Genomic DNA, 25810 nt, shown 5'->3' with positions numbered 1-25810 from the left:
CCATAAGCAGAAGACGAAGACTGCGGGCTAAGGGCTGAGGACTCCCAAAAAACTTGTCCGACATTTGGCCAGTTAAGTAGTCGACTGGGTTTGTTTTTGTATTCTGAAAACGTAATCGACTTCGATTTTGTGTGCCCCATTTGCCGGCTAAAGTTTTGCGGTGACTCCTTTGTCAGGACACTAGAAAAGCGGGAGACTTAATTGCTTATGTAATTGTTGGCATTAAGTGATTTCTTGTTTATTTCACAGCTGGTTGCATTTGATTTTAATTGAAATTAGATGGTCGCCAAGGAGAAAGGAGTGAGTTCGCGTATTAAGTGAGCATACTTTGGCGCGCGGCACCAATTTTGGGAGAACTCAATTATTCTTTCGATTTTCCCAAGAATTATATGTTTCATCAATCAAGTATTGGAAGCATTCACCTGCGAAACGCTAATTAAACAGAAAATAAGCTTAAGATGGCCTAGGTAAATACTAAGAAAAAAGCCCTGCATGGAAATGGGAAAGAAAAGTTTCGAACATCAAAGAAAAACTTACGCAAAATTAAATAGGCAGATTAAAAAACAGAAGCAAATATAAAAAGAAGCGGCGAAGAATTAAAATGCATTTGTCAATGGAAAAAAGTTGGTAATTAAACAAACACAAAACGGAATTTTCAATAACTTTGGAAAAGCAGAAATAAAATACGATTTCTTCTTGTGAAAAAAGGACACCGATAATCGCGTCTTTCATATATTTTTTTCGCCCCGTGATTTCTTTAATGAAACAAAGCTCTCTAAGGGATGGGAATGAATCCCAAGTTGTGTAAAATCCCGTCATTAAATGTATTCTGTTTCTGGAACCAATGTCCAATGTCCGTAGATTCAAGCAGAACCGCGCCAGTTTGCCTCTAATCCAATAAGTCCGTGCAACTGACACCGCGGCATTTCCATTTACAATTTTTAACCCTTTTTCTCGGGGTATTACACATCGAAAAGGAAACGCATCGCTGGTCCTGGCCAAGAAACACTCGTTATCCTGGCCCAGGACAATAATAAAATCACAGGACAGCGAGCAAGTCGCGGCGCACTTAATTAGAAAACGTTTAATGCCCCCAGTGATATCCTTGTGGCGTTCGGCTCCCTCAACCGGAAGCCATTTCGGGATTCTGTCCAAGAGGAGAGTTGGCATTGGTATGCGAAAGCTGCTGCATGTCCTTGTTAGTGGAGCGAAGAGAATTCCAACGGACAATCTAATTTTCCAACTAATTTAGTTAGAGTGCTCAATAGTTGAATTATGTATTTGGCGCAGTCCATTGATTAGAAATAAAGTTTTCACAGGACTTCGAGGGGCAATTACGATAAGTTGCAATCATATTTTTAATGAAATTAAAAATAAACTTCTGAAAGTTCCCTTCATGCGAACAAATGAAAGACACTTTCTGCACAAATGAATGCAATTAAAAAGTTAAATGCAAATTGAACTTTACTAACGGCAAAAATACCTTAATACATTTCATCGGGCAGAAAATCCCCCTTATCATTACAAAAAACCCGAATCTGATGAAATCTGGGAATCGGAACAGAACAAGCGTGTCAAACCGCAAAAAACCAGCGCATGAATATATTAACGATATGAAATGCCGGAAAAATGCTGGTTGGGGGATTCAGATACAGATACAGATACATTAAGTGGCAACAATACCCAGCGCTGGGAAAATTAAAAGGGTCACTTTACAAGGACTTAGAGTACAAAAAAGCATCTGAGGAGGCAAAAACAACACAAAGCGAAATGAGATGAAAAGTATGGAAAATAAATTCATATTTGAGACCAGCGAGGATGGGGGGGGTTGGTTGAAACAGGATGTTTGTCGATGATAAAGAGACTTTGCTTGTCTTTCGGTTTGCTCATTGGACACGGAATCTGGAAAGGTTTTCCCGGCTTGGGGTGGCTCGGAAAATATTTACAAACATAATCGCTGAAAAATTAAGTTTCTGAAATTGCTTTTTTTTCTGCTTATTACAGCATATTGCCTGAAATTTATCAATCGCAGCGAGCTTACACCCAAGATATCTTTGTGGCTTATTTTAAGAAAATGTTTGAGACAAAAACGGCATGAAACACAATTAAAACCGAAGACAAAACGTGATCGAAAGAGGTCAAAAACCCAGAGCAAGATTAAGCTGTGAGCTTAGCATACTTAAGTGGTCACGGTTCTGGGCTCAAAAAAAAAGGAACGCAGAAAAGAAAATGCCGTGCCCGGTTAAGCCCAGTATCCCGAAAAAGGAGGGAAAAGGACTCTAATTGCGTAAACGCGGGCAGAAAAAAACGGGAATTAAAATCGGAAAAACGACAGATATAACGAGACGCACACACACAATGAGAAAAGGAAAATTGGAAAGGGCGTGGTGGCCAGGCGGCGGTTTGTTTTCCATTCCTAAGCTCATTTTCCAGAGCGGCTTTCGCCGAAGTGGCATAAGATGCATCAACAACGGGCCAAAAGGAATCAAAATATAAAAAGCAAAGGAATTAAAAATGTGAATGGTTGAGGAGACGGAAAACAATGGCACCGGGGAACACTAAAAATGCTGGCCAGCTTTAGGACCTTAATCCTTTTGGCAGCCGGGAGCCGCAGCTCATTATGCACGCCCAGTGGCCGGGTCGCTTTTAATGACCCAAATCCGGCAGAGTAAACTGGGCTGCCCCAAAAGCGGACGGGACAGCTTGAGCTTCCATTTTTTGATTAATTATGTGCCGAGAGTGAATGAGTTTGCATCGCCTGGGTAATTCAGGTAATCTGTGCATTGTCTATTTTGACATTTGGGCCGAGGGGTTTCCATTTCTTTCATTTTTCCAAAATGCTAGCTCAAGGTGTGCGCCTCACCCTTCGGTTTATGGTAAATTTATCAAATGCGTAATGAGCGCACGTGAGCTGCATGCCATATGCCAATTTTCACCCACGACTCCAAATATTCTTTTCTTTTTTTTTTTGGGTTTTTCGGCCACTATTTGGCGAGAGGGGTTCGTTGGAATGACGAGGGGAGGAGCGGGAGCAGCCGTCGGTCTGTTAATTACAACTTAAATTGACAGCAAAAATTGGACTGGAAAATTGTGGGTTTTCCATGCGGTCGGCATATTAAGAGCTTACTTCGTAGGAGTAGCATAATTTCCCCGGCACGAGTAGACAAATGAAGACTTAAGACCTACTTAAGGCCAAGAGCACTGGGCCGTACTCCATTCAAAACTCCTAAGCTGCCGGGAAAGCATTCCGTAACAAAAGCGACGCATAAAAATCCAAGCAAAAAACAACAAATTAGCTAAGAAGACAGGGGAAGAGCTGGGCGGGGTGGCTGGGTGGATGGAGAGGGAAGCATTTAACCCTAATTTGACACACACGCAACCTTGACGAACGGCAAAGGAGGCGGAAAGGGGTGTGGATGCTACGGGGGGTGCGGCGTCAGGCGGCAAGTCACAAATAAATACATTTACGCTTATCAAGGGTTACAAGGAACACACTAAAACGAGTTGGCAATGTTCTCGCTTGAAATTTTCAATACCCTGTAATGCTCAGTAAAAATAAAAACAAATTAAAGAGGAAAGTATTTTTAAATTTTGAAAATCAAATAAGGAATTCTAGCTTTAGACAACTAGTTTAAAAAAAAAACTATGACCATAAATTAAATGCTACCTTAGGTTTATTTTTAGTTTTATTTTATACACTGAATACAAGCAAGGATATTATTACCCTTTGCAAGCTCAAGGATAATTCAATCGCAAGTGAAACGTATGTTAACTGCCGTTAAATGCGAATGCAAGGAAGACAACAATATCAATAAACACACACTCACACATGCGGCGAAGGGGTGAACACATGGTAGGATGGGGGGTGGCGAGGATGAGGCGACAGCGGAAACGGAAATCACAACAAAGTGCTGACATGTGCCGCGGTTGGTGGGTGGAAAGGAGGTGAAGTTGGGCCTATGCGGTTGCCCACACACAGTGTGGGTGTCAAGTTCCTTTTCACGCGCAAATTGAGTGCTTAAGCGGTTTAGTTGGCACGTCGCTCTCTGCCACTTCCCCTCCTCCGCGCTTTGCCACCGGAAGCGGAAACTCCGCATGGGAATGTATTCGAATTCGCATTCGCTGTGTTTGCCGTGGCGTCGGTAAGCCGTCTCAGCATTCATCTTTCAGTAGACTTGAGACTGGGGATTCCAGAACTGAGTTGGAGGCGCCCACTTTCCATATCCTGGCGATAAGCAAGTTTCGCATTGGCGTTTATAATTCATGACGATTCACTTGGAGAACAAAAAATTATTATTTATTGTCAACGCAAGCGGCCTCATCTTCCGTTTGTTTATGTGCGTCCCAGCGATAAGAAAGGGGCGGGGAAAATTGCGAAAACTCAAAGGCAGGAGGCCGCGGTCGGGGGCGGGGCAGTACACATTTGCATACGTTTTGGCCGGAAATAAAATCGCAAACCGAACGCGTGCCGACGGCATAAAGAAAGTAGCTCGAACTCGGCCATATATATATAGCATACTTACAGGCGGGCCGCAGCAACAAAGATAAAGATGGTACATTGTGCGGTCTGTAATAACTGGCTCTCTTTCTCGCGCATTGGCTCATTTGTTGTTATTTATGCTGAGCCCTTGTGGTATATGGAAATCCCCCATAAGAGCCGCGGTCACATTTGCTCCTGTTTTTCGCCTTCCTTGCTCCGTTTTGCATACACACGCAACTAGAAGTAGAGCGGAAAAGCGAGCATGAAGGCAGCTGGTGCTGGGAAAATGGAAAATAATAATAAAAAATAATAATAAACATGCTTGGGCTGGCGTTTTATTGCCGCTCAATTGATATCATGAAATTATGCCTTTGATTTTTATTGCCCTCGCGAAACATATGATGTTCCCTTTAAGGATATGTATAGTACACGTATGTTTTTTCTGAAGTCATGTCTTGGGATTATTTTTAAGCCACCATTGCTTCCCACATATGTGGTCGCTGTAATTGCACTTTGAGTTCAATTTAATAATGTTGGGCAAAACATTGGCATAGTGCAGCTTATAGCTTATTGCTTATCGTTTACGATCTAAAAAAATAAGTGGAAGCTTTCTCGGAAACCCGATACACCCCACCCTGAACATCTTCATATCTTGGGGGATGGATTGATGCCGCTGGCAACCGCAGTCCCCATAAATCTATATATAGTATAATACCACAAATTGGCAACTGTTTAGCTGGAGCTGTCGATTTGCTTCCTCGTGGAAATGCTTCATAAAAGGCATGCTGCTATGTATTAGTTGATTTCTTGGCTATTTGAAATACCACCCAATATCTTCGAGTGTTTATATGGACAGCTGAAATTTATGGAAAAATGTAATTTTTTCTGCAGCTCTATTGACTTTTCTTCTGACTACGCAGCGCCGAATATGTTCTGAATATGAAACGTATGCCCTTTGTAAATGCCCATAATTACCCAATGGTTTCACTTTCATTCACTGTCATTCAGACGCCGCCGATTCGAATGTGAGTACGCGTGGCCAATTTAGAAGAGTGAATATTTTGCTTTGACGGTAGGTACACAAAAAAAAAACTCGTATACATATGGATGCCAACTATTTTGACGGTGAATTGATGTCAGTGACACAGTCAAAATGCGAAGCTCAAGAACCCCAATCCGAACCCGAATCCAAGTCCGAATCCGAGTCCAAGTCGGAGCTAAACCCAAGCTTTCTGAGTGGTCTCGGCGAATGGAATATATGGGGGAAATCTTCCTGAGATGAGCGAGCATTTCGCGGAGCAACCACAACACGCTGCGTTTAGATTAGTTTAGTTTAGTTCGTTTACGGTCTTGTACGAATTGAGATCGTCTTGCAGCCAGCGGCGTCTTGGGAAAATCGAGAGGCGCGATCGAAATCAAACAAATCAAATTAATAGTGCCCACTTGTAAGTTATGCAAGGGCAAATAAATTACAAAAATTAGCCCAAACTGTGTGTGAAAACGGCGAATAAAGTTCAAGGGGCGAAGTTGTGGACAAAGTTGCTATTCAAATACTTATCAAGAACAGCGCAATCAAGATAAAGTTCAAGTGATAAGCTGCGCATAAATTTAAATATGCTAAGTGAATTGTGGCGACACATAAGCTCCACACACACACACTCACTTGGGGGTATACATTAAATAATAGAGCAAAAGTTGGGGGATCGCGACAGATTCGGCGGGGGTGTGAAGAAAATCCCATTCGGGACTGACTGACTGACAATAAAAAACGAATTCGCTCACCAGCTCTCTGACTAAACTAATTTGGCGCTCGTCAAAAGATAACAATAGTAACTGAACTAAGTACATCACATTGATCCTGTCCTTAATCCGTAACAAAAACAATGAGCATGCAGATCTAGTGTTTACCCAAGGGATGGTGTGGGTGGTGTGGGTGCTGGTGGGCGTGGATGTGTGTGTAGGTTTATATCTCGCAGTTCCTCGAAAATCTCAGGCAATGACTCTGCTGAGATTTACGTGCTCATCAATGTGCAAACCCACCGAATCACTGGCGCTCTAAGATAAGATCTGCCATCCGATGCACATCTTCCGTCTGGAGCCGCCTTATCACACACTTTAGCTGTCTATTTTATAATTTTAATAGCCGAACTCAGCCCAACGCAAAGAAATTGTAAATTTTGCAGGCATCAACAGAAGCAGCATGAGCGGACATCAACGTCGTGCCTCGCGAACCGACCAAGATTAGTTTATTGGCCCGAGGGGAGTGATAAGACGGGAGCGAGATAATATTTTCATAAAATATTTGCCACAAACTGTCGGAACGTCGCTATTTTGGTCCAAATCTTTCGAGAGTCTACCTGGATACGGTTGTCCGTCGATACAGTTAAGATCAGCGGCTACAGAACCTCATCATGCCACTCGATCCGCTTCTATCCACGTGCCAGGTTGCCTTTTAGATCTCCGGATACCCCCACGAAGCCAGCTGGCGAAAATTAAAAAATACAATCTAAGAGACTCTGCTACAGTACTTGTGTGTGTGTGTGTGTGTGTGAGTTCGGTACCCGAAAACGGAAGAAACCAATGTGCCAAGTGAGATCGCAATCCGAGTCAATCCGCAACTAGTATGGTGCAGAGCGAGAATCCCAGTAGCCTGGGAGCCGAGCTGCAGGACTTGGAGCACGGAAGGCGGGAGTCCCGGGATGAATCCGACGTCGAGTCCAGACTTCTGAACAATGGAAAGAGCTACGACAAGGAAAAGGAGGCGGGCAATCAGGACGGTGAAGAGACCACTCCGAAGACAGGGAAATCTAAGAAGAAGAAACAGAAATCCGAGCAGGATCGTCTCATGACCGCGGAAATTAACAAGCTGCTGGCGGAATCCCCGCTGGAGAAGAATGTTACCTGCGGCTTCTGGATATTCAAGGGAACGTTTTACCAAAGGTAAGTGGGCTCTAAAGAAAAGTGACATTCAAGCATATGGATTACAACATTATCCTTGATTCATTTGTAACCCTGTAGATTTGCCAATCAAACTGCTTACGTTTTACTTTACGGAATCGTGGGCTGCATCTTTTCAATGACATATGCCTACTTTAACGGCACGATCACCACAATAGAGAAGCGCTTTAAGATACCATCGAAGAATACAGGCATTATCTCGGTGGGAAACGATATAAGTCAGACCTTGGTGTCGGCGGTTTTGGCCTACTATGCGGGAAAGGGCCATCGGCCAAGATGGATTGGTTTTGGTAAGTTATATAGAAGGATATATATAATAATCGGAGGTTAACGTATAATTATCCTTTTATTACTGCGCAGGTCTTCTTACCATCGTATTTTTCTGCATTCTGACCACCGCACCGCACTTTCTCTACGGACCCGGCGAGGATGCACTTGCTCTGACCTCGGAGTTCGGCGGGATGCCCGATGAAAATGCCACAATGGAGGCTATCGAGGAGCAGCGATCCAAGACCCTATGCCGCTTGAATGGAGGAGGAGCGGAGTGCGAGGTCGGTGAAGGAAACTTTGCGCCCCAACTTTTGCTCTTCGTAGCGCAGTTCATATCTGGAATTGGAGGATCGCTATACTACACGTTGGGAGTGTCCTACATGGACGATAATACTAAAAAATCCAAAACTCCGGCTTTGTTGAGTGAGTAGCGCTAAACCAGTATTAACCAACCGGAATAGGAACTTACACAGCAATGATAGAGCAGGCGGCTAATCCCCTGTATCTAAACAGTTTTAGCCTCTAAGTGTTTACTAAGATTACATAAAGTTTTCGTAATCTTCCGAGGAAGTGCCGAATCATTAGGGCTGACTCAGTTTCTCATGGATTATGAGGTATAATAAAATGTTTCGAGGGAACATTTAAAAACGATGCATTGTTAGATACTTTTCGATATATAAAAAAATATATTTTACTCAGGCTTTCATACTTCAATAGAGGTCTATGTTTAACATAAGATAATAATATGATCTGTTTACAGACTTTGAAAAAATATTTTATTAGCGCCAGACAAACTAATGATGAACGTTTTGTGTTACTAACCTCAAAGATACGCTTATCTCGAAGAAGATAGCCATAATTTAATCACACATGAAAATGACTTCAGTAGAGGCTTTGAAAATTGCAATATTCTTTGCATCTATTTTAAGGTCTTTCATACTTTTTGCGCATGTTGGGTCCTGCCATTGGATACGCCCTGGCATCCTTCTGCCTGCGCCTGTATATCGCACCACAAATGCATCCGGTGATCAACAACAAGGATCCCCGCTGGCTGGGCGCCTGGTGGCTGGGCTGGCTGGTGATGGGCGGCCTGCTCTCCTTCTCGGGAGTTTTCCTCTCCATGTTTCCCAAAGAATTGCCCAGAGCAGTGGCCCGCCGGAAGGTGGAGGAGAATCGACGACGCGAAAAGGAACGACTGTCGGTGAAGAGTACGGAGAAGGAACGCCTTACTGCGGAACTGGATCAGAAGACTACCGCGGAAGCGAAGGCCTCCTTCCAGGACATGCTGAAAACCTTTCGTCGCCTGATCACCAACAAGACCTACATGTGCAATACACTCTCGAGCATTTTCTACCTAGTGGGCTATACGCCGTACTGGATATTCACGCCCAAGTACATCGAGGTTCAGTATCGCCAGTCAGCGGCCACTTCATCCATGGTCACCGGCACAGTGGCCCTGGCCTTCTCCGCCGTGGGAGTGCTGCTCTCCGGTTTTATCATCTCTCGCTATAAGCCGAGGGCTCGCTATATGGCCGCTTGGAACGTGATTGTGGGCTTCCTCACAGTTGCCGGAATCCTGGCCTACGCCTTCATCGGCTGTCCGGGAAATGAGAGTTCCGTGATCGTCAATATTCACGACAGCTCGTTAGCTGGCAACACTACCACATGCAATTCGGCCTGCTCCTGTGACTACGTCCGCTATTCCCCGGTATGCGGGGAGAACAACATGACCTACATCTCCGCCTGCCACGCTGGGTGCAAAAAGTTGCTCGTCAACTCCGAAGGAAAAAAGGTAAGTATTTACTTTGTTTAGCAAATTTTAGAAAAATGAAGCAGCAATTTTTTTTTGTTAGATCTTCTACGATTGCTCCTGCATTCCTAGCGATGATGCTGGTAATTCCACGAGCCAATTTAAGCGCCTAACCAGCTTCGATTTGAGTAACGATGAGGTTAGCCAGAACACCTCGGTTCATAGTCAGTTGGAGGCTCTAGCGAATGGACAGGCAATGCCCGGCGCATGTCCCGTAAATTGTTGGACACAATTTGTGGCCTTTTTGGCCGTGATGTGTTGCCTGAAGTTCGTGGGAGCCAGCGGCAGAGCCTCGAACTTCCTGGTTTCCGTGCGCTGTGTGCCGGAAAAGGACAAGACGGCGGCCATGGGATTCGGAATGACTCTGTGCTCGATGCTGGCCTTTATTCCTAGTCCTATATTCTTTGGCTGGGTTTTCGATAGGGTCTGTTTGGTGTGGGGCAAGACCTGCACAAATAAGGGAAACTGCTGGCTCTACGATCCGCTTTCCATGAGGTGAGCTTTAATATATAATGCTTAAATATCTATCTATAAAACTCGTTTCTTTAGGTACACTCTCAACTTCACCGCAGCTGTCTTTATTGCCATTGGAGCCATTTTCGATCTGGGGGTCTGGTACTACGCAAAGGATCTGAAAATCTTCGACGAGGACGTCAAGGAGGTGGAGATGAAGATCGTTCAGCACGAGGAGGAGGCCAACAACGAAAAGAATACAGAGATTTAGTCCTAAGTTATTATTACTCCTAAGTGCTGTGTGAGTGAGAGTCTTGGTGCCTTGATTTGTCAATATCCATGTGTGATTTCCAACGTAGAGTCCAGTACCATAATAAACGGTATTGCAACAGTAGAGCTCTGTGTACTCATATGGTAATTGCTGACAATTAACGACCAGATCCCGATTAGTAAGATAAAGCTCAGACGGACTTAGCTATAAACATGAAGGCCGCTATTCGCTATCTAGAAGCTTATTTTGTTTACCCCCAGAGGCAAGTTAATTGTATGCAGCTTGCAGCTGAGTTTGGGATTCAGTCTTTGGCAGTAGTTCGACAGTGGACGACCATCATGGCCAGTGAAGAGATCGAAGCCTCCAAGTTTCTGAAGGATAAAGAAGCCGGCATAAATGTGGCTGATGATGAAAAGAGGTTGAATTCTTCGGATACAACATGTGGCTTCTCAATTTTCAGGGGCCCCGCCTTACAGAGGTATATTATTCAGTGCTCTCTTTCGAGTTTCTTGTGATACCATCTAGATCTTTAGATTTGCGACTGCTCACATGTTCGTGATTGTGTACGGGATAGCTAGTTGCTTTCTGGCCATGGCCTTTACCTATTTCACTGGAACCATCACAACGATGGAGAAGCGCTTTAATATACCCACCAAGATATCGGGTCTCATTACGGTGGGCAATGATATAAGCACGGTTTTCTCGTCCGCCTTTCTGAGTTACTACGCTAGTCGAGGACATCGTCCACGCTGGGTTGCATTGGGTAACACACCTGAAATCACCGAATTGACTTCAGATAGCCAATCCTTTGCACTGTTTTAGGTCTCATCATTATAGCCATTTTCTGCCTGCTCATGTTGACCCCTCACATTTTCTACGGACCCGGCGAAGAAGCTTTGCGGCTGACAGAAGAATACGGAATGTCCGAATCCTTCGGTGCTTCTCTAAATATCACCGAAAAGAACGACTCACTGTGCCATGAAAAAAACTCAAATTGTCTAGAAAGAGCTGGGGACTACACGCCCATCGTGCTGTTCTTCATTGCCCAGTTCATAGGTGGAATCGGGTGTTCCCTCTTCTACGCGCCAGGTCTCTCGTACATGGATGATAACTCCGCAAGTTCCAAGACCCCAGCAATGCTAAGTATGGGATGGGTATGGGGATCTTTATTTTATTTTCACTTCCATTGTATATTTTGTAAAGGCTGGAGCTCCTTTCTGCGTATGCTGGGTCCTGCTATGGGCTTCTCCATGGTATCCTTGTGCCTCCGGCTGTATATCGATCCCTTCAAAAAGCCACTGATTACCACAAACGATCCGCGCTGGATGGGCGCTTGGTGGATAGGTTGGATTCTCCTCACATTCATCCTGACTATCTCAGCAGTGTTCGTGGGCATGTTCCCCAAAGAAATGCCAAGGGCCAAGGCCAGACGCTTGAAAGCAGATGGCGAGGAGGATATTCCGCTGGCTGGACGCTCCTTTCAGGATATGCTGGACTCGCTGAAACGATTGGCCTCGAACAAGGTGTATGTCTACAACATGCTGGCCTCTATTCTGTACTTGTTTGGCTACATGCCGTACTGGATATTCACCCCGAAATACATTGAGATCCAGTACAGGCAATCGGCATCAACTTCCACAATGGCCACAGGAACCTGGGCGTTGGGATTCTCTGCCGCAGGAATTTTGATCTCTGGATATGTGATCTCCAAGTACAAGCCAAGTGCCCGGGCAATGGCTGCGTGGAACTTCGTGGTGGATTACTTGACGGTGGCTGGCATGCTGTGTTATGTACTGGTGGGCTGCGACGAGAGTGATCGGGCCAATTCCCTGTCCATCGTGCCCACCGGTGACAGCTGCAGTGCCTCATGTGTCTGCGAGTATGTGTACTATGCTCCGGTTTGCAGTCCGGAAAATATTACCTTCATATCTGCCTGCCACGCGGGGTGTACCGATAAGGCCATAAATGAGCTGGGAAAGACTATATACACAGGTTGTCGGTGCATGGGCAACGTTTCTAGCATAATCTCTCTGTCTAATGTGACGTCTTTGGCATCCCAGTCTCAGATCGCCATGGATGGAGCCTGTCCGGTGGACTGCAACAAACAGTTCCTTATCTTCTTGGCCGTCATGTGCTTCCTTAAGTTCGTGGGCGCCACTGGGAGATCGAGTAATCTGTTATTAGCCCTGAGATGCGTTCCCTCGAAGGACAAAACCTTCTCCTTAGGTTTCGGCAGTATGGTGTACTCCGTGCTGGCCTTCATTCCCAGTCCCATTGTGTTTGGTTGGATGCTGGACAGCTATTGTCTTGTATGGGGAAAGACCTGCAGCTCCAAGGGTAACTGCTGGATATACGATACGAAGTCTCTCAGGTGAGTAGATCCCTAATGAAAAAGTGTAGAAGAAGTTAAGGCCATCTTTCCTTCAGATACACCATGAACCTCGTGTGCGCCTCTCTGATTTTCCTGGGCAGCTTTTGGAATATTGGGGTCTGGTATCATGCGAAGGACATGAAAGTCTTCGATGAAGACGAAAAAACGGTGCAGGCCAAACAGAGCGACGATATAGAGCTGAAGGAAAAGCCAAATGATGTTGTTACTAAAAAGAAATAAAAGCTTTCATACAAATTTTCTTTTTCTTTTTATCTATGTACATATGGGTACGTAACCCGCAGGTGGTAAAATGTTTGAGCGAGAATTTCGCACGTTTCCAAAATAGATACGAAAGAATGATAAGGAATCCCGTCAATTAAATGTTCTTAAAGTATATTTTCCATGTGTGGTATATAAATGTCGCTCGTCTGATCCCCACTGTCTAATCTGACAGACTTGATAAGATCTAAGGCTGTTTACCCATGCGATGCAGTTGGGTATATTGTTGAGCGATTTGATTAAGAGCGAGTCAGTGTGTTCGAGTTGTTCGCAGGTAAAAGTTGAGACATGACAGAGGAGCGAGGAAAGGTAGACTTGGAGAAAAGTGAAACTTTGCCCTTTATTGAAAAGCCATTTGCAATATCGGATAAAGAAAGGGAATCTGCTCCAGAGAATGAAACGGAAGGAGAAGATGGTGGAAAAGACACTTATTGCGGTTTCTGGATATTCAAGGGCCCCTCCATGCAAAGGTAAGCTCTAAGGTACTCTACAACTACCTTCATGCTTAGGAATCACTCTCTCCAGATTTGCCACTGAGCATATGTACGTTATTCTATATGGACTAGCTGGCTGTGTTATGACAATGACCTTTGCGTACTTTAACGGGACTATAACGACCTTGGAGAAGCGCTATAAGATACCAACAAAGGTATCCGGCATTATTTCGGTTGGTAACGATATCAGTACCATGCTAACGGCCGCAATCCTGGGTTATTATGCGGGCCATAGGCATCGACCTCGCTGGATGGGTATAGGTGAGTCCAGATCTGTGTCACTTGATTTGCAATACATATAGTGTCCCATTTAGGGTTGCTTACCATCGTGGCCTTTTGTCTGCTTACAAGCTCCCTGCATTTCCTTTATGGAGCTGGAGAAGATGCACTCCAGCTAACCCGAGAATTTGGACAGGTTAACGAAACATTGACGAATCAGGAGCGGGATAAGAAGTTGTGCCAACCAACTGCAGGAGGATGTGTGCAGGAGGAGGTTGGTCTGTGGGTGCCCCAAGTGTTTCTGTTTGCTGCTCAACTAATCTCGGGAGTGGGTCAGGCTCTGTTCTATACCCTGGGCATAGCCTACATGGACGACAATACCAGCAAGGCCAAGACACCTGCCATGCTGAGTAAGTGAAGGACTGTACGAGTATGAATTCCTTGAGGTATCCCAAGCATTATCACTTCACCAGGCATGTCTACCTTCCTAAGGATGCTGGGTCCAGCCATTGGTTACTCCCTAGCTGCTGTCTGCCTGCGCCTATACATTGAGCCCACCTTGGAGCCACTGATTGGGCAGGAAGATCCACGCTGGTTGGGCGCCTGGTGGCTGGGCTGGCTGGTCCTGGCTGCAATTACCTTGGTCTCCGCCATTCTGCTGTTTATGTTCCCCAAGCAGCTGCCCAGTGCCAGGAAGAGACGCCTTCAACTGAAACAGGATGAAAGGAAACAGTCACTGCCACTGAATGAGCGATCCCTTGCCGACATGATGAAGACAGTCAAGAAACTCTCGAAAAACAAGGTGTATGTCTACAACACAATGGCATCCATACTCTACTTCTTTGGCTACATGGTCTACTGGATATTCACTCCCAAGTACATCGAAACCCAGTATAGACAATCAGCGGCCATGGCAACCATGGCAACGGGAACAGTGGCTCTGGGATTCTCTGCCGCAGGAATCCTCATCTCGGGATACGTGATCTCCAAATACAAGCCTAGTGCCAGGGCAATGGCTGCCTGGAACGCCATTGTGGACTTTGTGACGGTGGCCGGAATCCTGTGCTATGTGGCAATTGGATGCGAGGGTAGCGACAGGTTGAATACCCTGACCACCCTGTCTGCCGGGAACAGCTGCAGTGCCTCTTGTCACTGTGACTACGTGCACTATGCTCCCGTTTGCAGTGCGGACAACATCACCTTCATCTCCGCCTGCCATGCGGGATGTTCGGAAAGGACGAAGGATGCATTGGGAAGGACCATTTACACAGGTTGCGAGTGCCTGGGCTCTTCAAGTTTGAACTCTGAACCAGAGGTGGGGGACTCTAGCCATTGGTTATTCCTTTTAAATGCATATGATTCCATGCTTTCAGTCCCAATTTGCTGTGGACGGAACCTGTCCAGTCGACTGCTTCAATGAGTTCCTTATCTTTCTGGGTGTAATGTGCTTCCTTAAACTCGTGGGAGCATCTAGTAAATCGACGAATCTGCTCCTAGCCCTGCGTTGCATGCCTCCAGATGAGAAGACCTTCGCCCTGGGATTGGGTTCCATGGCGGCTTCTCTGCTGGGCTTCATTCCCAGTCCGATTTTCTTCGGCTGGCTGATAGACAACTACTGTTTGGTGTGGGGCAAGACATGCTCCAACAAGGGAAACTGTTGGCTCTATGACACAAAATCAATGAGGTGCGTCATCTTATAGACTGAAATCTGAAAATTCCTAGTAATCCCATTTTCTTTTCAGATATGCTTTAAATCTTTCGGCGGCATTTTTCATATTTTTGGGCGGTTTCTTGAATATTGCAGTGTGGTATCACGCAAAGAATCTCAAAATTTTCGATGAAGAGGAGTCGTCACCCAAAGACAGTTTAAAAAACAAGGAGGTTGAAATGAAAACAATCGATTCAAACCCCGAGTAGAATTAAAATGTAATTATTTGTTAAGCTAAATAAACGAGCTTAGAGTAAAGCTTCAATTTATCAGATTATTCCATGTCATTTCAAAATTACTCGTTTCCCGGCTAAAAAATTGTACGGCCTTCAAAATGTCCGCTCCGGAGAACAGTTGTAGGCGGTGGATAAAAAAAAATTGGGTTGACGGTCCATGCAAGAAGTGCTTCGAATCCACCTGCGGACCATGCATCGATTACAGGGTATCACCGCCTGCAGCAGACTTGCCTGAGCCCCAGGCGGAGGTTGTTAAGGCGGTCATTGAACCGGATGGACCTGTGCGTCAGGAGATCAACATCCGGGCGGAGTGCAGCAAGGGACGTCCGCTTCTCGAATCCGACAAGGACAAGCTGCGATGCTGCACCATGTGCGTGGCCCAGGAGCAGAATCTGCACCCTAATCTCTGCTCAGCGCAATGCCGGCCACTCAAAACCTATTTGCATCTGAATGAGGTCTGTGGTAATTCAAGGATACAAGTTCCTTACTTAAATTTTTCTTTCACAGTGGACCAAGCGACCCCTTCCCAAGCCCACATACAAACATTCTGTTATCCTGGACAATAACACCATAGTAGGTCGGTGCTTCCCGATGAAATTCCAGCTGAGACGCACAAAAAAGAATTGCCTGGACTGCGGAAATGAACTTTACTACCGGTATCCCATCACAAACAACAGCGACCTGCTGCTGATCAAGAACTGCTGCGAAGTGGAGGTCTATCCCGCCAAGAAAGTGGAAAATATGAACAACGTGAGGGTGACCAAGATATCGGGAGTCAAGAAGTTCGCCAACAGTCTGCTGAAGGAGCATTCCGAGTGCCGGTTGTTCACCTTAGCCAGCCAACTTGCGAAGCAGAAACCACCTTTGGCGCCTGATGTTAGGATGAGTCGGATGAGCAGGAAGAGCCGGAAGAGCCGAAAGAGCCGGAAGAGCAGCAGAAAGAGTTCACTGTTCGGCAATAAAAAGGGTAAAAAATAATAGCAAAAACATCATCGAAGACTAACTAAGCACATCCAATCTGAATAACAACGAAATCAAGGAAGATAAGTTGGAATATAGCTCGTACTCAATCACTAAAAAAAATAAACTCGGCTCAAAACCCAAACTTGAAACTTGAGTGAAAGCTTATCCTTAAAACACTCAATCCAAGCTTCGTATGAGCTTCTCCAAAGCTTTAAGCACAAGACCCAAATCGTAAGCTTGCAGCCCACAGTCGAAAAGTCAGTTGAATAGTTGTATATCTAGTGTAAATTTAATTCAAATTCAGTCGCATAAGCATACATACATAGCGTAATCCTAGAATATAATTTATGATTCAGCTTACAAAGTTAATCGAGAATCGAGTGAGAATCAAAAGGAACGGGATCGGGGACGGGGAGTATCTATCTTCGTTCTTACTTAAGACTTTTGCGTTCGATTGATGTGCTGCGATTAGTTACGAGATACAGATTGCGAATACTTGATGCTGTTCACGCGGGGCTAATACAAGGTTTAAAACTTAGGGTCTAACCGATGAGCCGATCTGCTTAGGCGGTCTTTGATCTATAATTGCTTGACTTGCGGCGCTATACATTTAGAATTGTTACTGTTTCTGCATTTCATCGGGTCGTTTGGGCTAGTTTTTGGAAAACTGTTGGAACACTTGGCCACTGAAATGCGTCTGGTTTGTCAGTTAGTCAGTTGCTAGATTTAAAGTTAGTTTTATAGTTATGGTATAGCTACCGGTATCGGTATCGCTAGGGCTTTAGCTATAGATACTGTATATCGTTAACGTTCTGCGCAAGGCGTTGTATTGCAGTTACACCGATCATTTTGAGTGATTTCGAATGTCACAACTATAGTAATTATACTTCGAGTAGTCGACTATGCTCTATGCTACGTTTTCTAGTCTATATGCACTTGATTATTAGTTTAATTTAAAAATTAGCTACACGTCGTTGGGCCTACTACTAGATGGATACATGTAAATATGTGTATAATTTAATTTAAATAAGCGTCTCTATACTGTCGCGTCACGTCGACCTGTCAGCAGTCAATCAAAGAGTGTTTGTGCTAAACAAGACAGGCTGTCCGTTCTGGTGGCCCTGGAAGCTCGACGGTTGCCTATGCGTCCACTGGGAAGAAGTCTTTCAGTAGCGTGGTGCGGCGCTTTTCAGCGATGTCCATTTGATTCTCGAGATCACCCAGGTCCGTTGTCTCGGCGCGCTCTATCTTCCACGACAGATTCTCGATTTCGGCCTCCAGTTGTGCCTGCACGGAATTAATACATTATTGGGCAACCAGTTAAAGAATAGCCGAACTGCGACTCACCTGCTGGTACTCAAAGAGATTCTTTCGCGAACCGGCCTCCATGTAATAGGCGTACGGATAGGTGTACTGCAGCGTGTATCGACACTTGGCCAGCAGTGCCGCCGCGTTGAAGAGGTATTGCCAGTCGATCCAGGTGCCGCTGCCGTTCATCACCTTCGAGTTGATCCGCTGGCGCAGCCGGTCGATCGTCTGTTGCTCGAGTTTCAGAGACTTGGAGTGGTTCTCCCAGCGCTCGTAGTAGTGCAGGTACTTCTTCAGCGCCTCGCGCGCCTGCACGTGCACCGACTCGTTGGCAATGTTGGGGTTGTCCTTGTAGCGAGAGCACTCGTAGTACTCGGAGCCGTGCGTCTTCCAGTCGCCCAAGCACATCCAGCAGAAGTCGTGCTTGCAGTTGAAGCACTGCATGTGGTTGCAGCCGCCGTTCTTCTCAATGCAGATGTGACACTTGGGGCAGTCTTTGGTGTGGGCGCTGATGTAGTTTGCCGTTTCGCTGTCGTCGGCGCACTTGGTCAGCCACTTCTTGATCACCTGGCAGTCGGTGGGTGCGTGGTAGTCCATGCCGCACCGGAAGCAGAAGCCCGTGTGGCAAGCCTTGCAAATGGCACGTTTGGCGGAGATCTCCGATGATTGCACAATAATCTGGCAGTTGGGCCCGGGACAGAAGCGGAGTTCCGGGTGTGACTTGACGTAGTCCTTAAATGCAAACTGCTGGTACTTGTCCCGCATAACGGGTCGCGTGACCAGCGTCAGCACCAAGTCCTCGGGCACCCTAACATTACACATCTGGGCCATGCAGCCGATCTGCGTGGAGATTCCCTGGAAGATCTGCGTCTCGAAGTATATGGTCCAGCAGTCCTTGCAAAACGAGTGCCCACACGCCAGGCTGTAGAACTTGTCGCCCAGCTGCGAGCTGGCACAAACGGGACACATCTGGCTGCGGTACTGTGGTGTCGCCGATGCCGTCGTCTTGTACCCGCTGCTCCCCAGTCGGAGCAGTTGGGCACTGGCCGCCGCTGCACTCGTCGAAGCCGTATCCGTCACTGCCACCGATGGCGGCTTGATTCGCGCCGTCACCAGCAGTGCATTGGCGTCCTGGCGGTACTTTTCAACGACGGCCACATTGTTCCACTGGTGCTCCAGCAGCAGCACCTTGGCCAGCGAGGGTGTGATCTGCAGGATGGTGTTCAGCTTCTCCACGCGCTCGTTCAGCAGCTTCTCGATGTCCTCGACGGTTAGGCACTCGTACTCAAAGTACTCCGGGTCGGCCCGCTTCGGATCCAGACGCTCCACATCGCAGTCCTCGCCTGAAGAAGAAAAGGATATTAGTATTATAATATAATTGAACTTTATAACATTTATAAATCATAAATCTATTATGCTTTGATAGGACAGTTTCCACTTTTTCTTTTGGTTATTTAAGCTAACTGATTGTATTTTAAACCAAAATCAGACTGAAAGACAGCAAGGGTGGATTTCAAACGAACCCTGAGTTAGCAGTTGCAGTTATATACAATAGGGCACTTTTAATCCCTTATTGTACAAAACTGGTTCCAGAGTTACGAAGGTTGAGTTGAGTTTGTAAGTTAAGCAATGGCTGACTTACATTGATCGGTTGAAACCGACGAAACATTATTACTTTGGGAATATCTTCTATGTTAATCTGACATGTATGGATCAAAAGGGATTACAGTGTATGCAGCCGGTAATCATGTTTGCATTTTGTTAGTCACATTGGCTAATTCGAGAAAACAACCGCGCGACAAGGCTGCCATAGAAGTGCTCGACGTTACGATGTTACCGATATGAGGTATCCGATTGAAGGTTGAGTTAGGGGGCGTCTTGGCCAGGTCGGAACAATAAGGGACAGGTCAAGAAGCGGAGACCGAGTTGACGGAACAGCGGCACACAACAGAATGCAACTGCGTACTTGAGCACGCACCTGAGCTGGTGTTCGTGGTGTGTGTGTTAATGTGTGCTTGTGTGGGTTGTGGAGCTACGAAGAGCGTGAGCAGAGTGGCGGGCAATAATGAAGCCAGCCACAAAACACAAGCCTCGCAATCAGTCCCAACTCGCAACTACCAATTGTACTTGCCCATGCACTGAGAGAAATCAAGTCTTTAGTAATATTCTTATATTATTTTGCCCCTTTTAAATCAATATTGATTTGAGTTCATGTTATAAAACCATTTGAAAATCAAGCCCTATCACATAATTCTCTAAATTGAGGTATCAAATCATCATTAGAATTGCTTTGGGAAATGTACCAAATGTAATCATTTAGTTTGGCCTAGATTTGACATTTTAAAACTAAACATTTATCCTATTACACAGTGCAATTTTCTCGCCGTGCAGCTACGTGCGTGTGTGTTTGTTTCAAGTTCAATTCCATAATTTAAGCTTCATGGTCAGCGAAGAAGGGCGGAGATCAAATGGGGGGTGTGGGGTTTGGTCATGGAACCCAAGGCGAATGTCAAGTGCTGAATGCAAATTCCCAGGTCTTGCGGGCCTCCTTCCGAAAAGGTGAATAACCAAACCAAGAGCCCGACATGTGTGTGTGTACTTCCTCACAGATACACTCGTACCCCTAATTTGGCCACAGTTAAATCGATGGCCGATTGTTGTCAGGGGGAAGTGCCCCTCTAGATCAGGTACTAGTTTCCACTTACCTGTGTTGTAGTAGTCGTAGTCGTCGTCGTACTCCCCGTCGTTGTCCGATTCCATATCCATTTCGATGTCCGAGTCCATTCCGGCGGATTGGCGCTTAAGATTTGGGCCTCAGATTCGGGATGTTTGGTTGGGAATTCGAGTTTCTGGCGAGGACACTCACTGCTTCCGTGTGAGTGTGAGTGCGGGGTGTCTTCTCTCTTGCTCTTTTGTAACAGTTGTTGTAAGGGCGCTGGTGGTTGCTGTTGTTGTTTTCGCAGGAGGTGGATGATGGACCCAGAGAGCGGGAGGGGCGGTGGATGCGGATAATGGAAAGTGGCCGATTTAGCGCGATGCAGTGCCACCGATTCTGGTTAGGGTGATGAACTTTGCGGGGTGGCTATTCTACGGCGGGGGGCGGTCCCTTGTTTTATTTTCGTTTATCAACATGCATGTGTACACACACACACGAGCGCACTCTCGCTCTCACGCACACACACTCGCACAGCCGTTGCACTCAACTCAAGGTGTTTTTTCTACTTCGCCTGCAGTTTATTTTCATTTTTCGCTATTTATAGAACAATCTTATGCACCACTGACAATGCACTAGATGCACTGACTTTTTGCGTTTTTAAGCGAGCACAGCTTTTGCAGAGAACATTTTGTTCTTTGTCTTGTCCGAACCTATCGGGGCATATCGTTCTTCGATAGTTCGATGTTTTATTACTCTTCTTCTTTCAGTGCGACCACGAAGCAATCAAATCAAATACCAAAAATATACCAACAACATGTATTTTTTTATTATCACATTAATTCAACTTTTTCTTCGCGATTATTGATGCAAAACTATTAGTTTCAACAGAAAACTGGCAATTTGCTTTACTATTTTAGATTACAAATTTTAAAACTAAAAATTTACAAATATACTGGTAGCACTGACTCGCGACTTGTGCTAAAAGCCAAAATACCGAAATCATTTAGCACACAGGAGTGCTCAGAAACAAAACAGCTGTTCAGCTTTTGAGCGGCTTAGTTTGAATTTTGAATATGATCTAAATTACTTTTTGGTCAGCTGGGTATGTTTTTTGGATATGGAAATCGCTTTTCTTGCCCGACATCACCTAGATGCATAAATACTCCCCAAAAGAAGCAAGACCGGAGAGAAAAGCATCTGGAACAAGTTTCATTTTCTTCTCATCTCCCTCTTTTTTAATTTTCTCGGCTTTTTCGATCGCTCCGTTATCGCAGCCCACCAATAATGATTGGAAACCACATATACTTGCAAATAAAATGTCTGATTTAAGCCTAAAGGAAAGAGGATAAAGTATGATCCTCAATAAAAGTAATCATTGAACTTACGAGTTTCCAATGACAAGCGTCTTTTCGGGCTTTATTTCGCCAGACTTCATCAACTTGCCCAAAATCCGCTGATTCGGTTTGCCCAAAACGATAGGCTTGCGTTGTACAATTATCTCGATGGCAGAGGCCAGAGATCCGGCATCTGGGATCCTCTTTTTCCCAAATGGCTGGAATCCATCAATGCAAGTGGTAAGGAACAAGACTTTGGGATTTTGAAGATAGTTGCAGGCCACAAGCAACTCGTTCGCTATCATGTTGTCGTCTCTGGCCACCAAAACAGCTCCCACATCCGGATCGAGAACTAAGCTCCTGACGAAGTCGATTTTTTTCTGGTCATTTGGCTGCAGATCGTTTACCACGGAACAGAATCCGGCCTCTTTCAGATCTTTGCGGATACCGTCACCACCCAAAACGAGGATTTTCTTCTTAAACTTCCGGTCGCTAAGGTAACTCGCAATGGCACCCGACGAGCTGAAAATGTCCTGCTCCTTGACATTGAAGCCCAGGCACTTGGCCTTCTGGAACAGATCCTTGTTTGTTAGGCAGCACTCGTTGGTGGCTATGAGACATCGCTTTCCCTTTGAAATTATGGCATTGAATGCCTCTACAGAGCCCTCAATGGGGGTATTCTCCTGCCACAGCACCCCATCCGTGCTGCAAATAATGGTGTCGATCCCGGCCAGCCATTCGGCCACCTTTGCCTTCGGCAGCTTGTCCAGATGGCTTAGACTGCGCCTTAACATAATACAATTTTGATTAAATTTAGAATGTGAAATATTAAAATTTTGAGTACTTTATGACATTATTTTCAAAGATTAAAAATTTCATATTGCCATATAAGAGTATCATAAAATAGCAAGGAATACGAAAAAGTTTATTTGGCAAAAGTAAAGTGATACTATATAAAAATGTTTTCTTTCTAATAAAATCTTCGGCCACGAGATGCTGTCGAAAATACCACCCAGAGTGAAAGCGCAAAAATGCTGTGATAAGTTAGCTACACGTTCTACTAAGATTAGGATCATAATACTCTTAAAGATCTTTATAACCCCAAACGTGACTGAAATGGTTCAGAATGCTCGGTAAGTTCTTTGCAAAGGTGAGTCTACCATTTTGGGAATCATGAGAAAGACAAATGGGCAGCGTATTTGTAGCTTTTGAAGTAACGAAGGTCAAATAATGGATCCCAACGAACCAAAAGATACGCTTTAGATGGTGGAAAACGGGGTATGATAGTTGAATAGCTTATACCCTTTCCTTGCCTACCTAACTGGGCACCATGCTAGACAGAGCTGATATTATGAAAGATACGACATTCCAGACGAGATATGCCCAGAGGACCATAAACCTAAATTTAGGCATCTTTGTCTGGGAGCACAGTAATCAAGGTATATAAGTCCGTACTTTTCGGTAAATTCGGTGTAGTAAGTGATATTTCATCAGCAGCAGAGCAATTAGATATGGGTTCCTCCCAGCGGCAGTTAGTACTCCCAATCCTGCTCCTTCTGGCCTTGGCCGGAACAGCACTGTGTGGAGTACAGGAGGTGCACAACGTTCTGGAGTTGACAGGACAGGCAGCGAATAAGTTGAAGTTTTCCACGGATGTGGCTACCGAAAAGTACACTCCCCCGGAGGAGATGGATCCCCAGTACTGGTACAACATCGCCGACGAGGAGATCACCAAGAGGCTACAACTACCACAACCCAATTCCCAGAAGGCCAAGAACATTATTATGTTCCTCGGAGATGGCATGCCTCTCTCCACCGTTGCAGCTGCTCGCATCCTGAAAGGACAACGACAAGGAAACACCGGTGAGGAATCCTCCCTGAGCTTCGAGCGATTCCCCTACACGGGTTTGAGCAGGGTGAGTTGTGGTTAACTAACTGGTAACTATAAACTAGCTAAGACGAAACATTATCCCTGCAGACCTACTGCTCCAATGCCCAAGTGCCCGACTCCGCCTGCACTGCCACCGCGTATTTGTGCGGCGTAAAGACCAACATCGTCAATATCGGAGTAAGTGCAGCAGTGGAATACAATAACTGCACCGCCAGCCAGGATCCCGCGAACCGCCTGACCTCCATCGCCGAGTGGGCCCAGAATGCTGGAAAGTCCACTGGTATTGTGACCACCACCACCCTGACCCACGCCAGTCCTTCGGGAGCATATGCAAAGACAGCCAACCGCATGTGGGAATGCGACACGGATGTGACCAGCTATGGTGTGGATGCCAATTCCTGCATTGACATGGCCACCCAGCTTGTCACCCAGACGCCCGGCAAGAACTTCGAGGTCATGTTCGGCGGCGGAATGGGCAAGTTCCTCCCCAACTCCATCGTTGATTCTCACGGAAACCCTGGTGAGCGATCCGACGGAGTGAATCTGCTTTCCCGCTGGCAGGGACTCCACGATGGAGGCGTCTTGGTCACCAATCGCAATCAGCTGCTTAAACTGAACGTGTCAGCAGTGTCCAGTGTCATTGGTCTCTTCCAGTCCAAGCTAATGAACTTCCACTTGGAGGCTGATGACACCTACCAGCCAACCCTCTCCGAACTCACTGAGGTGACCATCAAGAAGCTCAGCCAGAACAAGGAACACGGATACTTTGCGTTCATTGAAGGTGGGTTTTTCACGAAATAATCTTTTTATTAAGTATTTATATTCCGAAATATTTGTAGGTGGTCTAATTGACTATGGCAACCACTACACCAAAGCTGGCTATGCTCTGGATGAGGCCCTGGAATTCGAGAAGGCCATTCAGTTGGCCCGTGACATGACGGACATCGAGGACACTTTAATTGTGGTGACCGCTGATCACGGACACGCCGTCAGCATAGCCGGCTATCCTGGCAGAGGAACACCCATCCTGGGAATCAATCAACATGACACCGACATCAACGGAGTGCAGTACTCGGTTCTGAACTATGCAGCTGGACCCAATCAGTATCTGGATGAGAACGGACAGCGCATTCCTTTGGACGATATCCTTGGCTCGGACGACGCCATCACCCCCAGCTACATTCCCAAGGATCAGGGCGTCCACTCCGGCGAGGACGTGGGCATATTCGCCTCCGGACCTCAGAGTCACCTCTTCACCGGAGTGATGCAGCAGAGCACCATTCCCCATCTGATGGCATATGCTGCGTGCATTGGAAGCGGAAAGCAGGTCTGCGACAACTAAGAAGGCAGAAAAATCTGTTTTCAATGTTCGCCAACAACTTCTTTCTGTAATAAAAATGTAGCACACATAATGAATGTGTGTATGTTTTGAATTAATTAATTAAGATACTAGAATGGGTAGTCTTGAAAAGCCCTATGGAAAACCTGGTCCATGGAAAGAGATTTTAATCAATATTGCCAATGAAGACATAGACAAAATATAACCCCAAAATATAACCTTCAGATCTTTGTAGGCTTGGGTTCAAAAATTAAACTATGGCGAGTGTTGCCATATGCTTTTGAACTGGTAGCCAGCCTATTGGCTGAATTACCCCTTATAACCATAAACCTTAATGACTTAAGGATTGTGTAAATATAAACTGAGATTTTTCGGAGACAGTTAAGCTATCTGAGAATATGGCACGAAAAGACGACAGTTAAGATAACATTTATCTTATATGAGTCTACATTTAGACGCGTGTAAAACGTTTTATGCAATCTGAACTATATCCAATATGTTGAATAATATTTTCGATAATTTCATCAACCAATTCAAAAAGAGAAATTTTGGTTTAGGGTTCTGGGGTTTCGGGCTCTAAGTTGTTGTTCTTTATAGTGTGCAACCATTTCAACAACAACTTGTTCACGCGACACGTTTCCTGTAGATTAGGCTCGTGAGAGTTGGATCATCATGGCCAATATCTTTACGAACGCAAACGTGACTAAACTAATTCAGATAGCTGGAATAAACATTTGCACAGGTGATCTCAGCACTTTAGGGATAATAAG

General features: G+C 45.5%; 7 protein-coding genes across 12 annotated transcripts; 5 read left to right on the top strand and 2 right to left on the bottom strand.

Annotated features, from left to right (window-relative positions):
• Positions 1–5470: 5470 nt before the first annotated feature.
• On the top strand, positions 5471–10364 carry Oatp58Dc (Organic anion transporting polypeptide 58Dc). 3 transcript variants are annotated; one of them, NM_001103939.2, is made up of 7 exons: positions 5471–5552; positions 6664–7420; positions 7499–7728; positions 7799–8131; positions 8638–9500; positions 9562–10013; positions 10068–10364. In NM_001103939.2, the coding sequence occupies exons 2-7, from the start codon at positions 7104–7106 to the stop codon at positions 10240–10242; spliced, it is 2370 nt and encodes a 789-aa protein (NP_001097409.1). In that variant the 5' UTR covers positions 5471–5552; positions 6664–7103; the 3' UTR covers positions 10243–10364. The 3 variants fall into 3 exon arrangements, with proteins under 3 accessions (NP_001097409.1, NP_611659.2, NP_001163251.1); NM_137815.3 differs by lacking the exon at positions 5471–5552 and adding an exon at positions 5802–5925; NM_001169780.2 differs by lacking the exon at positions 5471–5552 and having other exon boundaries at positions 6802–7420.
• Positions 10365–10545: 181 nt separating this feature from the next.
• Oatp58Db (Organic anion transporting polypeptide 58Db) lies at positions 10546–12865 on the top strand. The gene is made up of 5 exons (NM_137814.4): positions 10546–10720; positions 10776–11005; positions 11065–11385; positions 11446–12613; positions 12670–12865. The coding sequence occupies exons 1-5, from the start codon at positions 10581–10583 to the stop codon at positions 12851–12853; spliced, it is 2043 nt and encodes a 680-aa protein (NP_611658.3). The 5' UTR covers positions 10546–10580; the 3' UTR covers positions 12854–12865.
• A 274-nt stretch (positions 12866–13139) lies between these two features.
• Positions 13140–15589, top strand: Oatp58Da (Organic anion transporting polypeptide 58Da). Its single transcript, NM_137813.5, has 6 exons — positions 13140–13362; positions 13418–13647; positions 13701–14015; positions 14079–14920; positions 14979–15289; positions 15348–15589. The coding sequence occupies exons 1-6, from the start codon at positions 13181–13183 to the stop codon at positions 15520–15522; spliced, it is 2055 nt and encodes a 684-aa protein (NP_611657.2). The 5' UTR covers positions 13140–13180; the 3' UTR covers positions 15523–15589.
• Positions 15545–16760, top strand: CG30278 (uncharacterized protein). Of its 3 annotated transcripts, none has more exons than NM_001299782.1 (2): positions 15545–16004; positions 16057–16760. In NM_001299782.1, the coding sequence occupies exons 1-2, from the start codon at positions 15648–15650 to the stop codon at positions 16525–16527; spliced, it is 828 nt and encodes a 275-aa protein (NP_001286711.1). In that variant the 5' UTR covers positions 15545–15647; the 3' UTR covers positions 16528–16760. The 3 variants fall into 3 exon arrangements, with proteins under 3 accessions (NP_001286711.1, NP_726180.1, NP_001286710.1); NM_166520.2 differs by having other exon boundaries at positions 16057–16528; NM_001299781.1 differs by having other exon boundaries at positions 15585–16004; positions 16057–16640.
• Positions 16761–16780: 20 nt separating this feature from the next.
• Positions 16781–21210, bottom strand: ari-2 (ariadne 2). The gene is made up of 3 exons (NM_058026.4): positions 20526–21210; positions 17860–19163; positions 16781–17799 (listed from the first exon to the last, which is right to left on the bottom strand). The coding sequence occupies exons 1-3, from the start codon at positions 20602–20604 to the stop codon at positions 17653–17655; spliced, it is 1530 nt and encodes a 509-aa protein (NP_477374.1). The 5' UTR covers positions 20605–21210; the 3' UTR covers positions 16781–17652.
• Positions 21211–21340: 130 nt separating this feature from the next.
• CG11291 (uncharacterized protein) lies at positions 21341–22674 on the bottom strand. The gene is made up of 2 exons (NM_137812.3): positions 21862–22674; positions 21341–21807 (listed from the first exon to the last, which is right to left on the bottom strand). The coding sequence occupies exons 1-2, from the start codon at positions 22602–22604 to the stop codon at positions 21624–21626; spliced, it is 927 nt and encodes a 308-aa protein (NP_611656.2). The 5' UTR covers positions 22605–22674; the 3' UTR covers positions 21341–21623.
• A 605-nt stretch (positions 22675–23279) lies between these two features.
• On the top strand, positions 23280–25581 carry Alp8 (Alkaline phosphatase 8). Of its 2 annotated transcripts, none has more exons than NM_001299780.1 (3): positions 23280–23726; positions 23789–24482; positions 24541–25581. In NM_001299780.1, exons 1-3 carry the CDS (start codon positions 23322–23324, stop codon positions 25041–25043), a joined length of 1602 nt encoding a protein of 533 aa, NP_001286709.1. In that variant the 5' UTR covers positions 23280–23321; the 3' UTR covers positions 25044–25581. The 2 variants fall into 2 exon arrangements, with proteins under 2 accessions (NP_001286709.1, NP_611655.1); NM_137811.3 differs by having other exon boundaries at positions 24541–25136.
• The last annotated feature ends 229 nt before the right edge of the window (positions 25582–25810 follow it).

The sequence above is a fragment of the Drosophila melanogaster genome, chromosome 2R, assembly GCF_000001215.4.
Source record: "Drosophila melanogaster chromosome 2R".
Lineage (NCBI taxonomy): Eukaryota > Metazoa > Arthropoda > Insecta > Diptera > Drosophilidae > Drosophila > Drosophila melanogaster.
This window is presented reverse-complemented; position numbering and strand designations above follow the sequence as displayed.